Here is a 14,922-nt window from a genome sequence, read left to right as displayed (position 1 = left end):
ATTTCCTGGTTTTTCTAGACCGATGATGGTATAAACCTTCACACCGGTTTACAATGTTTCTTTACAATAAGTTCAACATAATATACAATATGTTGTGTTCTACGCCCATGGCCGTCCACGGGCGCGGCCCCCTACCTCCACCATGGCGGCGACCTGCTGTGGCAACTCCTGACATGCTCCCCGGGCCCGGTGCCCATCACCCCGGGGATTTCCGCGGTCTGGGGAGCCATCCCTGCGCCTCCCTCACGGAGCTCTGCTGGCTTTCCTCCTCGGAGGAAATCCAAGATGGCCACCGCCATCTTTAGGCGCGAGGACACGCCCCCCTGCTGGATTTAAAGGGACCTGATCCCTTTAATGATACTCACCTTCTTCCAATGATCCAAGCAGAGGAAGTATTTAAGGAAGCTTCCTTTGCTCATTCCTCGACTTGGCAATGTCCTCCAACGCTGTCTAGTCTGCTTGCTTCGGTGAGTTCCCTGTGCTCGGACTCTGGTTCCTGTTTCGTCTTGGTGTTCCCGGTTCCTGACTTCGGATTGGCTTACGGTGATTCTCTGGTTCCTGACTTTGGATTGGCTTACGGTGACTCTCTGGTTCCTGACTTCGGATTGCCAAGCAGTGATTCTCTGGCACACGACTTCGGACTGGTGAGCATCGACCCTCTGGCACTTGACCTAGGACTCCTTCAAGACCACCGTCTCCAAGGGCCCACCTAAGTCCCAGCAGCCCAGGTCCCTACGAGCTCCTCCTGGGGGGACCGCGGGCTTCCAGGGCAAAGCTCCAGTTGGCCTTTGCACCGATACCCTGACGTCTGTAGGTCCACTTAAGTCCCAGCAGTCTGGTCCCTACGGGCTCCTCCCGGGGGAACCGCAGACCACCAGTGGTGAAGACTGTCCATCTGCTCACCTCCTTGTCCAACTCCACAGTAGCTCCTGTCTTCAGTACCAAGGGTCAGCTGCTCTCCTCCTCTGTCCTGCCTCGCCACCCGATGAGAGAACCTACGGATCCTCCGCAAGGTGTAACATCTCCTCGTCAGCCCAAGGGTCCACAAGCCTGAGCATAACAGATTGCCAAGTCCATGGACCTATACAATAACCAACCTCGTTTCCTTAAATGTATAATTCTGCAACCTCCAGAACAATATAGGAACCCTCTAGATTATGTGGTTTTTGTGCGGTTGCCTTCTGTGCTCCAGCCCTTTATTTTGACTGGCCACTTAGATGGCTGCCGTGTTTTATTCTTAAGTTTTATTAATAAACAACTATTTTTTGATAATTTTTCTTATTTTTGTAGCTCAATTACTATTCAATCGTTTGTGCATTAGTTCCCCGGTGTGCGGTGCGATCCCTCTTTGATTGTACATTAACAAATGCACTTATCTTTGAGATGTTCAATTACCGCCGCTGTTATCATGGGACCACCTCCGCTTGCCCGACACTGGCCATGTTTCGGCAGTGGTCTGCCTGCTTCAGGGGCCTCGGGAATGGTTTTCTAGTCACGGAAACTCCGTCAAGAATGCACTGGCGTCCTTTCAAAAGTTAAAATAGCCCATTACTTTTATACCCAATTTTAAAACCAATTTTTCACTTCTATTGCTTACGTTTAAAATTATACCACTATCGAGCTCTAAGTACTTACTATTTTTCGGTTTAACTCGTCAGCGTGAGCGGTACCTTCCTGCTTATATCCGGTGTCTCTCTCTATCCTGCCATTTTTATGGTATCTCCAGACCACTTAATGGACCAATCACCTCATCTCCCTTCGATCCTGGGTGCTAGCACCCTAGGGTGCCTACCAGTCAATCAATCTAGTGGCGTCACCTACACTGCGATAATTTTATCTATGTATCCTGTGTGTGTTTCCTACTAACTGTGAAAATATTTTATAACTATCTAATACCTCTCTACATGTGATCCTCAATCTATTTTGTGGGATTTTTTCTATTATTTTCTTTACTCTTTTTCGCGGGGTTTTGGCGGACCTGATGGGGACCTATTGAGCGCTTTCTAATTTATAGTAGCGTCTACACCCTCTATACTGCGGACGTGAAAGAGAGCTCATCCATTTATGCTGTGTGATTACGTCTTTATTTCATCCAATTTCTTATTCACTACTGCTTAATTGAAAATAAGACATACAACAAAATTGAAAAATTGAATGAAATGAGGATGCATCCAGATACAAAGGAGATTAAGCAACAACACACTGAGCTGACAATTTCAATGTATAATACACTATGATGCCTAGATTTCTTTCTTGGGTGGTAACTCCTAAGATAGAACCTAACAATGTGTAACTACAGCAAGGGTCATTTTTCCCTATATGCATTACTTTGCACTTGTCCACATTAAATTTCATCTGCCATCTGAAATCTTGCAAGGTACTTCTGCAATTTATCACAACCCGCTTGAGATTTAAGTACTCCACATGATTGTGTCATCTGCAAATTTGATCTCACTCATTGTACCCCTATCCAGATCATTTATAAATATATTAAAAAGCACCGGTCCAAGTACAGATCCCTGAGGCATTCCATTGTTTACCTGTTTCCACTGCTTTAGTCTCGCTTTAGTTTAGAGACCTCAAAGGCTGTAAATATAGTACACCGGGAGAAGATCAAGACCCATCTGAGATTTTCATGACATCTATATCAGAGTCTTCGTAACATGAAGCTTCTCCACAGTGAAAACCACCGAGATGCTCCTTTTGGATGTTAGTCTTATGCTACTTGTGCATCGAAGGTGTTGACGAATGGCAGTCCTACATCGAACAGCTATTTTTCATTTGCCCTTTCAACGCATGCATCAATAAAGCCTGTATCAGCATTGAGTTGTGCATCATTGATCCCCCTGCGAACACTTTTGCACGTCTTGCGAAGGTGCCATGGTGCATCCTACTTCGTGTGTCGACTTGCATCATGGTTTGCCTTCTGAGCCACTGGTTCCTGCAGGGCAGCTCTTGGTTTTGCTGGCACCATCTGGTCTTTCTGGGATTTGTCTCCCGAACCCCTACCATCAGTCTCATCAGACTTGTCCCTTGGAAACTGGATCCAGCAATGCCGCTCATTTACCTGGGGTTAGCCTCTTCGATGGCGGCACCAGGGACAACTGAGTGGAGTGGTGTCTGTGCATAGGAGCCCGATGACCTGTTCTCCCTTAGCCTGGCAATCTTCAGAGCATTGGCACTGGGCCCTTGAAGATATCCTGCCGCAGTTGCAACAGAATGTCTAGTCGTGGTCCGGCCCAGGCACATGTAGCAATAGCTATGTCCATCATGGACAGATATAACTTTGCCAAACTGGCAATATTTGAATCCCAGGGCTTTGGGTGCCATTAGCAGCACTTAAATGCTTTTTGGGTACACCGAGGTGAATAATGAAGAAAAAAGAAAAGAAAAAAGGCATGAGGGAAGAATCCACATGAGCTGTGTAGGAAGATAAAAAATGGAGTCAGGTAATTGCATAGGAACAGCCATGCAGAGCACAGCTCAATATGTGGAGAAAGTTTCTGCTCTGGGCCACCAGGGGGATGTCTTAGCATGGCCAATTCAGCCTGCTTATCGACGGGAAAATATTTTTCATCCAAAAATAGTTGAAAATCCACAAAGTGTATGTAGCAAATCAAAAGAGTGTTGTGAAAAATACACTTGGGCAACCAAATTGAAACCTCCAAAGACAAAGGCTTAATGTTCTCGCTCTCAAGGACCATCACAACACCAATGCGGTAACTTTACATATGACTGGCCAAGCAGAGGAAAAGTTATCTGTCTAGAGTTAATTGAAAAAACTTCAGGCAAGAACATTTTTGCTTCTCAAAATTTACCCATAAACACCATGAACTCATCAACTGTAAACTTGTGACGAATTACCGCCCACTCATTTTGGTTCTTACCTGCTAATTTTCGTTCTTGTAATACCACAGATCAGTCTAGAGGCCCGCCCTGTTTTTTACTGCCGAAAGCCTGACTGACCTTTGGATACCCGTTGTGCAGAAGAAATCTGGAGGAAGTAATTACTCTCGCTAATAAGATTTGGGGCTATAGCCTGGGTCTGAGTTTCCAGTTTCAGGGGAATCCAACCCTCCAGTTTTGGGTTGTTTTTTTTTTTTTGGTGTTCGCCATTTTATGGCGTAAAGTTAGTGTTAAATACATTTTGGGAGACATCTAGCTTGGGTATTGATCAATACTGAGGAGCTGCAGGTGGCACCCTTGGGATAAGGCAGTGCCTCAAAGTTTGTTCTCTGCCTCTTGTCTGGACTGATCTGTGATATTACAGGAATGAAAATTAGCAGGTAAGAACCCATTTTCCTTTGTTTCTGTCTTTGACTCAGTGACTCTAAAATATTATTAAACATATTGTCATTCCATGTAACTCACTAATAAGACTATTCAAAAAAAAAAAAGAAGAGCACTAGCAATAAACTTGAGAGATTGAGATTTTACCCAACATAACCTGGTTTGAGGTTCATTCTTGTCATTGTATGTGCAAGACAAATCCAATATAAATCTTTTACCTCTTGTTCCTCAAATATATATACTCTGTGTCCACAGAACCCCCTTCACATACACACACCACCATCAAGGGGGCAGAATAGGACCTATCCAAGTCAGCCTCTGGCCTTGGATACCCCCGCCCCCCCCCCCCCCCCAGCCCACCTCCAGCCTCAGATGACTCCCATCCTCCCAGCCATCCTCAAGCCTTGGATGACCCTTACCGCCACTCCAGCCAGCCTCAGATGATCCCTCACCAACCCAACCTCCAACTTCAGATGACTCCCAACTGCCAGCCTCCAGCCTTGTGCCCTACCCCCAGCCAGCCTCCAGCCTCAGATAACTCTTCTAGCCAGCTTTACACCCCCTCCCACAGTCAGACAGCATCGACACCCTAAATCTGTCCCCAGCCGTGGAGCCCACATAGCCAGCATCATGCCATGGACCCATCCAGCCACACAACCCCTCCAGCCAGCTTCTAGCCTCAGACCTCCCTTACCCAGCATACCTTCAGCCTCAGACTCCCCTCCTCATTCCCAGCAAGACCCCACTCCCAGACAATGCCATTCCCCAGCAAGCCAGTCCCTTATCTCCCTGCACACCCTTTGCTGAGGAAGTGCTCCTACAGGCAGCACCACATAATTCCCTGCATATTTTGCATTGATCTCGCAAGACATTCAGATCAGTGAGAATGCAAGTACATTAGCCAGTTGGTAGTCTATATAATGGAACACACATGACCAGCTCAGTATACATTACAAGCAAAGTCGGTACAGCGGTCATACATGTTTAGTTATAAAGAGGCATTCAACGCATGAGTGAGCTAGAGACCTAAAGATTTGCTTAAATTACACCGTGTATTACAGAATTTTTGCTCATTCAAAAAGACCTCATAGAAAGGCATACTTATCCATGCACCTTGGCTAAGATTTTATGTATACCATTGATATAATCATAGGTCTTATGTATGATATTTTTGTATGCTTTGTGTAATAAAAGTTAATAGAAGCATCCAAAGTGTTATGTCATGTTCTATTTCATTTTTTGTTGTTAAATGTCTATATTTCTTAAACATGACATATAATGACAAAATGTCTTGAAAAACTTAGCTTGTTAGCTTGGAAATCAGCGGAGGAACTGCCTGAAATCTTAGTCTGAGAGGCTTAGATGATGTCAGCCCAACATGGACCCCGTTTCGGCAACTAACTGCCTTCTTCAAGGGCCAATTGTATCTGTAAATGCAAACATTGTGTTAAGAGAGATAGAAAAAATTACAAAAAGTTCAAACTTACAAACTCGGGGACTAACGTATTGAAGTAGCAGCGGCATATTCTGAACCGGTAATTCGTTTCCTCTATCAGAGGGGCCGCACAAGCACCATTTTTAAAAGGATGGCTGGCCAATGGGCAGGTGCCATGTTTAGACAGAATGGTGACATCATTGGTTGCCATGAGTGTTAGATTTACATGACCAAATACCATTCAATGGCAGCATTAAGTCCATTAGGTTGCATGCTATTTAAATTGAAAATCCATTGTTGTTCACGGTAATTCAAAATGTTTTGTGGATCGCCCCCCCCCCCTTAGAAGACACATAAATTTTGTCAATTACCCGCCACTTAAGATCCACAAAATAATGTTGATTTTCTAAACAGTGCGATACTATAGGAGCTGAAAGCTTTTCAGTATTCAAACAGCTCTGATGTTCAATGAGTCTAGTTCTGATGGCACGTTTCGTTCTACCAACATAGATTTTGTTGCATGGATACACGATGATGTAAATGACATGTGATGTAGAGCAATCAGAATGATAGCAATATGAATTTTTCCAACATTATCCGTCCATGAGAGTCCATCAAGGGATTGAGAGCATATTGTGCATCTACTACATGCCCAGTGACCAATGGGCTCTTCAATATCAGAAAAGGTATCTGAACGTAGAAAAGAGTGCATAACTTGGTCTCTCAAATTCTGGCCCCGACTGTAAGCAATCAATGGTGGTTCGGCAAAGATCGAATGCATTGATAAAATATGCCAATATTTATGGATGGCCATAGCAATTGCAGTAGATTTCGAAGAATATCTTAGGGTGCAGACCAACGGAAAATCATCCAGATGATCGGATTTATCCAGAAGAAGCCACTCACATTGGGCGTTAGATGCACGTTTAAGAACTTTCTTTATTATGGATGGAGGATAATTTTGTTGTAACAATCTAGATGCCAGTAGTTGAGCTTGTAGGGAGAATTCCTATTTTTCAGAACACAGCCGGCGGAGGAGTAAAACTTGGCCCACCGGTAGATTCTTCTTCAAATTATAAGAGTGGTAACTGGAAACATACAACAAAATGTTTCTGTCCGTAGGTTTCTTATATAGTGTGGTAGAAAAATGGTCGTGGTCAAGGGTAATGAGAATGTCTAAAAAAATTGATCTGGAAATGGTGAAACTGCATAGTAAAAAATAAATTGGGGTCCAGGGAGTTGATCCATTCAAGAAATAGCTGCAACTCAGATTCGTCACTGTGCCACAAAAATAAAATGTCGTCAATGTACCGTATCCAGTGAGATACATGTTTAAAGACTGGAGCTGGATATAGATATTGTTCCTCAAAATTAGACATAAAGAGATTTGCCAGGCTCGGGGCCATAGTGGCACCCATCGCTCTACCATGAATTTGTTGATAAAACTTCTTGTTGAATAAGAAATAGTTCTCATATAATGCAATTTGAGCTAATTTAACAAACGTAGTGGGAACATGATGGGGTCGAGGATGAGTGTCAAGTACTTGTTCCAGAATCAACAGAGATTGAGTTTGAGGAATACAGGTATATAAAGCTTGAATGGAATGCATGTGGAGTTTAAATGTATAGAAGACAGCAACTTCAACATTGATTTAGTGTCCTTGACATAAGAAACCATGTTAGGAATTAATGATTGTAAAAACATGTCAACAAAAATAGATAGAGGTTCGAGGAGGGACCCAATAGTGCTTACAATGGGTCTGCACGGAGGATTCTCGGTACATTGACAACATTTTCTTTTTGTGGCACAGTGATGAATCTGTGTTGCAGCTATTTCTTGAAAGGATCGACTCCCTGGACCCCAATTTATTTTTTACTATGCAGCTACCATTTCCAGATCAATTTTTTAGACATTCTTATTACCCTTGACCATGACCATTTTTCTACCACACTATGGGGTAGATTTTCAAAAAACGCGAATAGGCGTACTTTTGCTGGCGCATCAGGCGCCAGCAAAAGTATGCTGGATTTTAGTAGATACGCGCGGAGCCGCACATATCCGCTAAAATCCTAAATCGGCGCGCGCAAGGCTATGAATTCTGTATAGCCGGCGCGCGCCGAGCCGCGCAGCCTACCCCCGTTCCCTCCGAGGCCGCTCCGAAATCGGAGCGGCCTCGGAGGGAACTTCCTTTTGCCCTCCCCTCACCTTCCCCTCCCTTCCCCTACCTAACCCACCCACCCGGCCCTGTCTAAGCCCCCTCCTTACCTTTGTCGGGGGATTTACGCCTCCCAGAGGGAGGCGTAAATCCCCGCGCGCCAGCGGGCCGCTAGCGCGCCGGGACGCGACCTGGGGGCAGGTCCAGAGGGCGCGGCCACGCCCCCGGGCCCGCCCCCGAAATGCTCCCGGCACGCCCCCTAAACGCCGCGACGACCGGGCCCGCCCCCGACACGCCCCCCTCGGAGAACCCCAGGACTTACGCGAGTCCCGGGGTCTGCGCGCGCCGGTGAGCCTATGTAAAATAGGCTCCCCGGCGCGCAGGGCCCTGCTCGCCTAAATCCGCCCGGTTTTGGGCGGATTTAGGCGAGCAGGGCTCTTAAAATCCGCCCCTATATAAGAAACCTACGGACAGAAACACTTTGTTGCATTTTTCCAGTTAACACTCTTATAATTTGAAGAAGAATCTGCCGGTGGGCCAATTTTTACGCCTCCGCCGGCTGTGTTCTGAAAAAAGAGAAATTCTCCCTACAAGCTCAACTACTGGCATCTAGATTGTTATAACAAAATTATCCTCCATCCATAAAAAAGAAAGCTCTTAGTGCATCTAACGCCCAACGTGAGTGGCTTCTTCTGGATAAATCCGATCTTGGTCTGCACCCTAAGATATTCTTCGAAATCTACTGCAATTGCTATGGCCATCCATAAATATTGGCATATTTTATCAATGCATTCGATCTTTGCCGAACCACCATTGATTGCTTACAGTCGGGGCTGGAATTTGAGAGACCAACTTACACACTCTTTTCTACTTTCGGATACTGTTTCTGATATTGAAGAGCCCATTGGTCAATGGGCATGTTGTAGATGCACAATGGGGCAGATTTTCAAAGGGGTACGTGCGTAAGATACGTGCGTACCCCCCGAAAACCTGCCCCAAGCTCCCCTATGTTGAATAGGCTCGGCGGCGCGTGCAAGCCCCGGGACGCACGTAAGTCCCAGGGCCTTGCTAGGGGGGCGTGGTGTCGGCCTGGGGGTGTTCCGGGGGCATGGCCGAGGTCTCCGGACCAGCCCCCGGGTCAGGTGATGGCGCGCCAGCAGCCCACCGGCGCGCGTGAATTATGCCTGCCTTGGGCAGGTGTAACTTTTCAAACAAAGGTGGAGGGGGTTTATATAGGGCTGGGGGGGGGGGGGTTAGGTAGGGGAAGGGAGAGGAAGGTGCGGGGGGGTGGAAGGAACGGAGGCAGGCTCGCGGCTCGTGCCCAAACAATTAGGACTGTTTCTGTATGTTTAGGATACATTTTCTTTGGCTTTACATCTCATTGGTACTTAATAATCTTCTCTCTTTCCATACATAGAATACTCGCCTATTATTAGTAATGCTGCTTTTGTCATTTTTCTCCTTTACCGCTATGTCTGGTTTTCTAGCATCAAGCTTTTTATTGGTTGCTCTGGGAATGATTAATTAAACTCTATGATTTACACAAAGAATGTACTGTATATAAGAAAGAATGACAACTGTAAATGTGACAGTGGGAGGTATGGGGGTGAAGTTGGGGGGGGGGGGCTTGGTTCATTTCCTTGACCTCCTCAGCCAAAAAGGCATTCCACTGCCCCTGCCTAGACAGGCTAACTTATCCAGCTAAAGTTAGCCAGGTAAGTCATCCTGGATATTCCGCTGGAAAAATGCCCTGCTGAATATCCACAAATAAAATTATCTAGATACCTTTAGCCGGATAATTTTAAACCTAACTGGCAATATTCAAAGGTGGCCAGTTAGGTTTTAAAATTATCCGGCTAAAGGTAGCTGGATAACTTTATTCATAGATATTCGATGGTACGTTTATCTCTCAAAATGTTTCCCAGATTACTCATCCATCTAACTTTACCTGGATAACTTAGCCATTCTAGGAGTTTTTAAATATTGGCCTCCAATTGGTTTAGGAAATCTGGGTTCCCTGACCTATCAACTTATTAGCTTTGGATGATCTAATGCTTATGCCAAAGCCAGAAATTCTTCAACTTAAGAATGAAGAGTGAAATTCAGTTGGTAGCCAGAAATTCATTTATAAAACTGCAGCTAGTTTGACAACTGCTGCCTTTTTTTTAACCCACTTGAACCTTAAGATGGTGATGCATGCATTAGTGATATCCTGATTAGATTATTGCAATATACAATATATGGGTCTTCCAAACAAATTAATTCATAGGTTGCAGTTAGTGCAAAATGCTGCTGCTAGGGTCATATCAGGAATAACTACGAGGGAACACATTACTCAGATTTTGAAAAGTTTATATTGGCTTCCATTTCATTATGGAATACAATTTAAGTTTTTTACCTTATTCCAGAAACCATAAAGAGGGGATGGCCTATGACACCTGAAATAGTGGCTATTTAGTATAAGCCAATGAAATAGCTGGGCAAGCTTTTCCTTGTTTTACATTCCCTTGGCAACAATTAGGCTAGAGAAAACCAAAAAGAGCTTTTTTATATGCAGCCCCTGAATTTTGGAACAGTAATCCAACTGAACTAATGCTAATACCAGATTAGTTACTTTTTAGCTATCTGCTTTAAACCTGACTTTTTAATTGTGCTTTTGGAAATTTACTTCTGCACGCTGGTCACAGTTTTCTTTGTTATTTTAGATATGCTTTTTAAGAAATCATTTTATATTTATTGATTTGTGGTTAAGATCTGTTAGTATAGGTTTGTGTAAGATTTTAGGATCCCAGAATTAAATACCATAGCAGAGGTTTTAGGATTACAGTGAATCTTTTCTTTACTATTTTGTAATTTTTTATTTATTGTTTTTATTCTGTGTTTATTTGGTTGATTGTTTTTTTTGACTACTTGAGTTTTATTTTTTCGATATAATATTGTTTAACTGATTTAAATTGTTAATGCCACTTTGGGCTTTTTGTATAGGTGGTAAATAAAATATAATACAATATTTAATCTTATTTTAAGTTTTGATGAAGCTGCTCTCCTAGCAGCAGTCATGTTAACGAACGAAACAAAATGGCTACACCATTTCAAGAACACAACCCCAACCTTACTGTTATATTCTTGATATGTGAGCCCAGAATGTTAGAACTGACATCACACAGTCAGATTACCCACTGGTCCATATATATATATATATATATATATATATATATATATATATATATATATATAGTGTGTGTGATGATATTGTGTGCCAACTGGATCAAGTATCTGCAATTTTCACATCTGTTGCCCACAGGGGAACTGAACTACTTAAAAAAAAATAGAGGTCCATATTTAGACACAGTCTGGCTAGCAAACAGGCCGATACAGTACAGTGCGCTCAGGCAGAGTGCACTGTTAACCCGCGCGTTTTGGACATGCTAGCTTTACCCCTTATTCAGTAAGGGGTAATAGCGTGTCCAAAACGCACGTCCAACCCACCTCGAACCTAATAGCGCCCGCAACATGCAAATGCATGTTGATGGCCCTATTATGTATTCCTGCGCGATTCAGTAAGTAAAATGTGCACAGAAAAGCAGTAAAAACTGCTTTTCTGTGCACCCTCAGACTTAATATCATGGCGATATTAAGTCTGAGGTCCCGAAATTTAAAGAAGTAAAAAAAAAATTTTGAAATGGGCCCGCGACTCACTGGTTGAAAACCGGACGCTCAATTTTGCCAGCATCCAGTTTCCGAACCCGTGGCTGTCAGCGAGCTCGAGAACCGTTGCCGGCAAAATTGAGCGTCGGCTGTCAAACCCGCTGACAGCCGCTGCTCCTGTCCAAAAAGAGGCGCTAGGGATGCGCTAGTGTCCCTAGCGCCTCTTTTTACCGCCGGCCCTCATTTAAATAAATTAATTTACTGTATCGCGCGCACAGGCGTCGGGAGAGCGGGCGCTCATCCGCTCTCTCGCGATTTTTACTGTATCGCCCCGAAAGTTAGCTGGATAAATTATCCGGCTAACTTTGGAGGTATATTCACTAATGCAACTGCCTAATTTTAGGACAGCTCTTTGGCCTGACTAAACTTAGCTGGCTACGTCATCCAGCTAACTCTGAAAATTGAAGTTAGTCGGTTAACTTAGCTGGTTAACTCAGCTCCTCCCAGTTATGCCCCTGGAATGCCCCTAAATTATCCGGCTAAGTTCTAGCCACCTAACTTATTAGGATGCTAGAATTTAGCGGGATATGTGCCCAAATATTCATTCAGGAGGCTAACTCCTGAGTAACCCAGCTAAATGCTTTGGAATATGGTCTTCATAGTTTTCATTTTTTATATGAAAAAAAGTTTTTGAGGTGCTATGTGGAAGTTTAACAGTGCTTTGTTTCCATGACAGTTCAGACACTCATGAAACACACTTTATTGGTAGAATTTACAGCTTGATTTCAAGGGTTTAAAGAGCAGTAAAAGAGCAATTTACTTTCAACATGCATCATAAGATGGGACAATTTGGATAAGAAGATCAGCCATGTAGTTTTTTTGTTTTTTCTTTTGTGGTGTTGAAAATAAGCCTTTCATATATGCAAATTATTATAAACCAAGCTTCTAAATAAATATGGTTGTGAAATAAAAAATAAAAAAAATGGGACAAATGACCCATTAAGTTACGATCATGTGAACATGTCAGCATAGAGGCTGCCTTGCTCAGTGGCACGGTAACCCAGGTTTAATAACACTGAGAGATAGCAGAATCTTGCTTCTAGTGCTTGGTAAGGTTAAAAGTACCATTTGTTTATTCACTTATTGAAAATGGCCTCCCCAGGAACTATTGAGCACTACACATTGAGGCAACCTTAGGCTCTTATTTTTACATTGTGATAGTTATTGCTGGGGGAACACTTTAGTGCACAGGATCTGGAATTAGATAACATTTTGTTATATTCTTGTTTTCTGAGTTCTTTTTTTTTTTTTCATCATCCATTATCTAGAACACGTTGCAGGGAGTCGTGTTTGATTTCATCACGCAGCAGGTCTTCGACATCAGCATCATGATCCTCATCTGTCTCAATATGGTCACCATGATGGTGGAGACAGACGACCAGAGTGATGAAATGGAATATGTCCTCTATTGGATCAATGTGGTGTTCATAGTCCTCTTCACCACTGAGTGTGTGCTGAAGCTGTTTGCACTCAGGCATTACTACTTCACCATTGGATGGAACATTTTTGACTTTGTGGTGGTGATTCTTTCTATTGTAGGTAAGTGAGACACAAACAGAGGTCTATTGTGCCTCTTACCTCATGAGTTTAGTGCTGGTGAAAGGTCCCCGATGAGGAGCACTGGAAACTGAGGCCTTCCATTTGTTCACAGAGTAGATGCAGTACAATCAGTGTCACTGAAAGCTTTTCCCTGCACAAGGGTACCACCGTGCCTCAACGTCGATCAAGAGGGTCCACCTCTCAAGGCAGAGGAATGTCAATTTCCATGCTGATACAAACCTGAGTGGCCCCACCAAAGCTTTCATCTGCTGTGGTGATTTTACTCATGGGGTGCCATCCATCCTTTGGGAGCTGGACTGAAACCCACCAGCTCATTTTATAGGATTTCAACTGGTCATGGCTTTTGTCCTTAATGACTCGGGGTGGATGGGGCTGGCAACTGTGAGGTAAAAACATATACTGAATTTCTGTGCCAGCCAACTCCATTCCCAGATGGACTACATTTTGACAAGCTGAGAATACCTCTAGTAAATCAGCTACCAGATCCTAACAGCACCAATTTATAGTTAGAGCTGTGAACTGGTTGTGGACATTTGCAGCAGATTTAATGGATAAAAATCTAAAATGTATTTGAATCACACTGGACCTCTCTCCCTTTCCCCCACTATTTACTGAAATATTGTCACAAATTTCCTACAGCAGTTTCTAGAGCTCAGCATTGTTTCCCTTGGAGACACTTGGGTTTCCAGAGGGTTTTTTAAGAGTCGCACAACAGACCTACACTCCTGTAGTCCTGGCTGTGGGAGGGTGACCTAACTCTTGGTCTATATACTGTCGCAGGTTCGTTCCACCGGCCACTCTCCCAGTCGCACTACAACTGGAATTCTGTGGTTACATAAGAAACTGAACCTCTGATTAAGCCTCTGGGGGTGCTTTTCAAAGGTCCCACTACCCAACTCCTCCTTGCAGCTTCCCCATCAGAGGCTCCCCAGGCCAGATATTCTAGTCTCTATTGCCTATTCTTACCCTGTTCCTTCCTGGATGTCACAGCTACGGGTTCAGATCCTCTTACCCCAGTTGGTGAACTGGGGTTAAACAAAGTAAGTCCTAGGCTGTCCTGGTAGTTTAAATGCTCCGTGGATTTACTTTATCAAACCGTATCAGTCTCAAACTCATACTATAAGAAAGCAACTCTCGACTTAATCTTCCTGCATGCCCTCACGGTTGCTTCCTGCACAACCTAAGTTTGGTTGCACTCAATGGGCCTGGTTCTTAGGGAACCAGGGCCTCATGCCACCTCCCTCTGTAGTCTGCACCTGGGGTTTATGCTTCCCCTTTCACTATGGCTGCAACAATATCCACTTCACGGCAGTGTTCACTTAAAGCTCCTGAACTGCAGACCTCATGAGTGTATCATTTTCTGGAGGGGGGGTCTCCACCACTCATCTCCCAAGTCCATCGGCTCCAGCTCATCCTCCGGGCTGCTCAATACATCCTCCTCCAACTGGTTCTAGTAGAGCTCCTTCTTGTTCCTGCCCTGACCCTCCTTCAGACAAGCTGTCAACCTTTTTCCACCATGCCCGGGCTCTCTCGTCCTCTCGATAGGGCAAAGCCTGGGAAGTTCCTTTCCCTCTAGAGCGTTTGTGCCTTTTGGGAGTTGGGAGTCTGCCTCCTCTTCTCATTTCTTTTACCTACTGGATCTCCTTCCCAGGTTTTCCTTACAGCCTGCCTTCTTGTATTCACCAGGGGAATAAAATGCCCATCACATACCTCCATTTTTACAAGAGTCTTCAACTCTAATGTTTCTGTCCCATTTAGCGCCTCCCTGGATAA

The 14,922-nt window shown here is 44.1% G+C and overlaps 1 protein-coding gene across 1 annotated transcript in view; it reads left to right on the top strand.

Moving 5' to 3' along the window:
- The window catches only part of SCN8A (sodium voltage-gated channel alpha subunit 8), a 415,106-nt gene that overhangs the window by 386,393 nt on the left and 13,791 nt on the right, over window positions 1-14,922 (top strand). The window contains exon 25 of the mRNA XM_029594973.1: window positions 12,858-13,128. Within this exon, the coding sequence (XP_029450833.1) occupies window positions 12,858-13,128 (271 nt within the window). The remainder of the gene's footprint in view (window positions 1-12,857; window positions 13,129-14,922) is intronic.

This window comes from Rhinatrema bivittatum, chromosome 3 (assembly GCF_901001135.1).
Source record: "Rhinatrema bivittatum chromosome 3, aRhiBiv1.1, whole genome shotgun sequence".
In the NCBI taxonomy this organism is placed as follows: Eukaryota; Metazoa; Chordata; class Amphibia; order Gymnophiona; family Rhinatrematidae; genus Rhinatrema; species Rhinatrema bivittatum.
The sequence above is the reverse complement of the archived record's forward strand: the minus strand, read 5'-3'. Positions and strand labels throughout refer to the sequence as shown.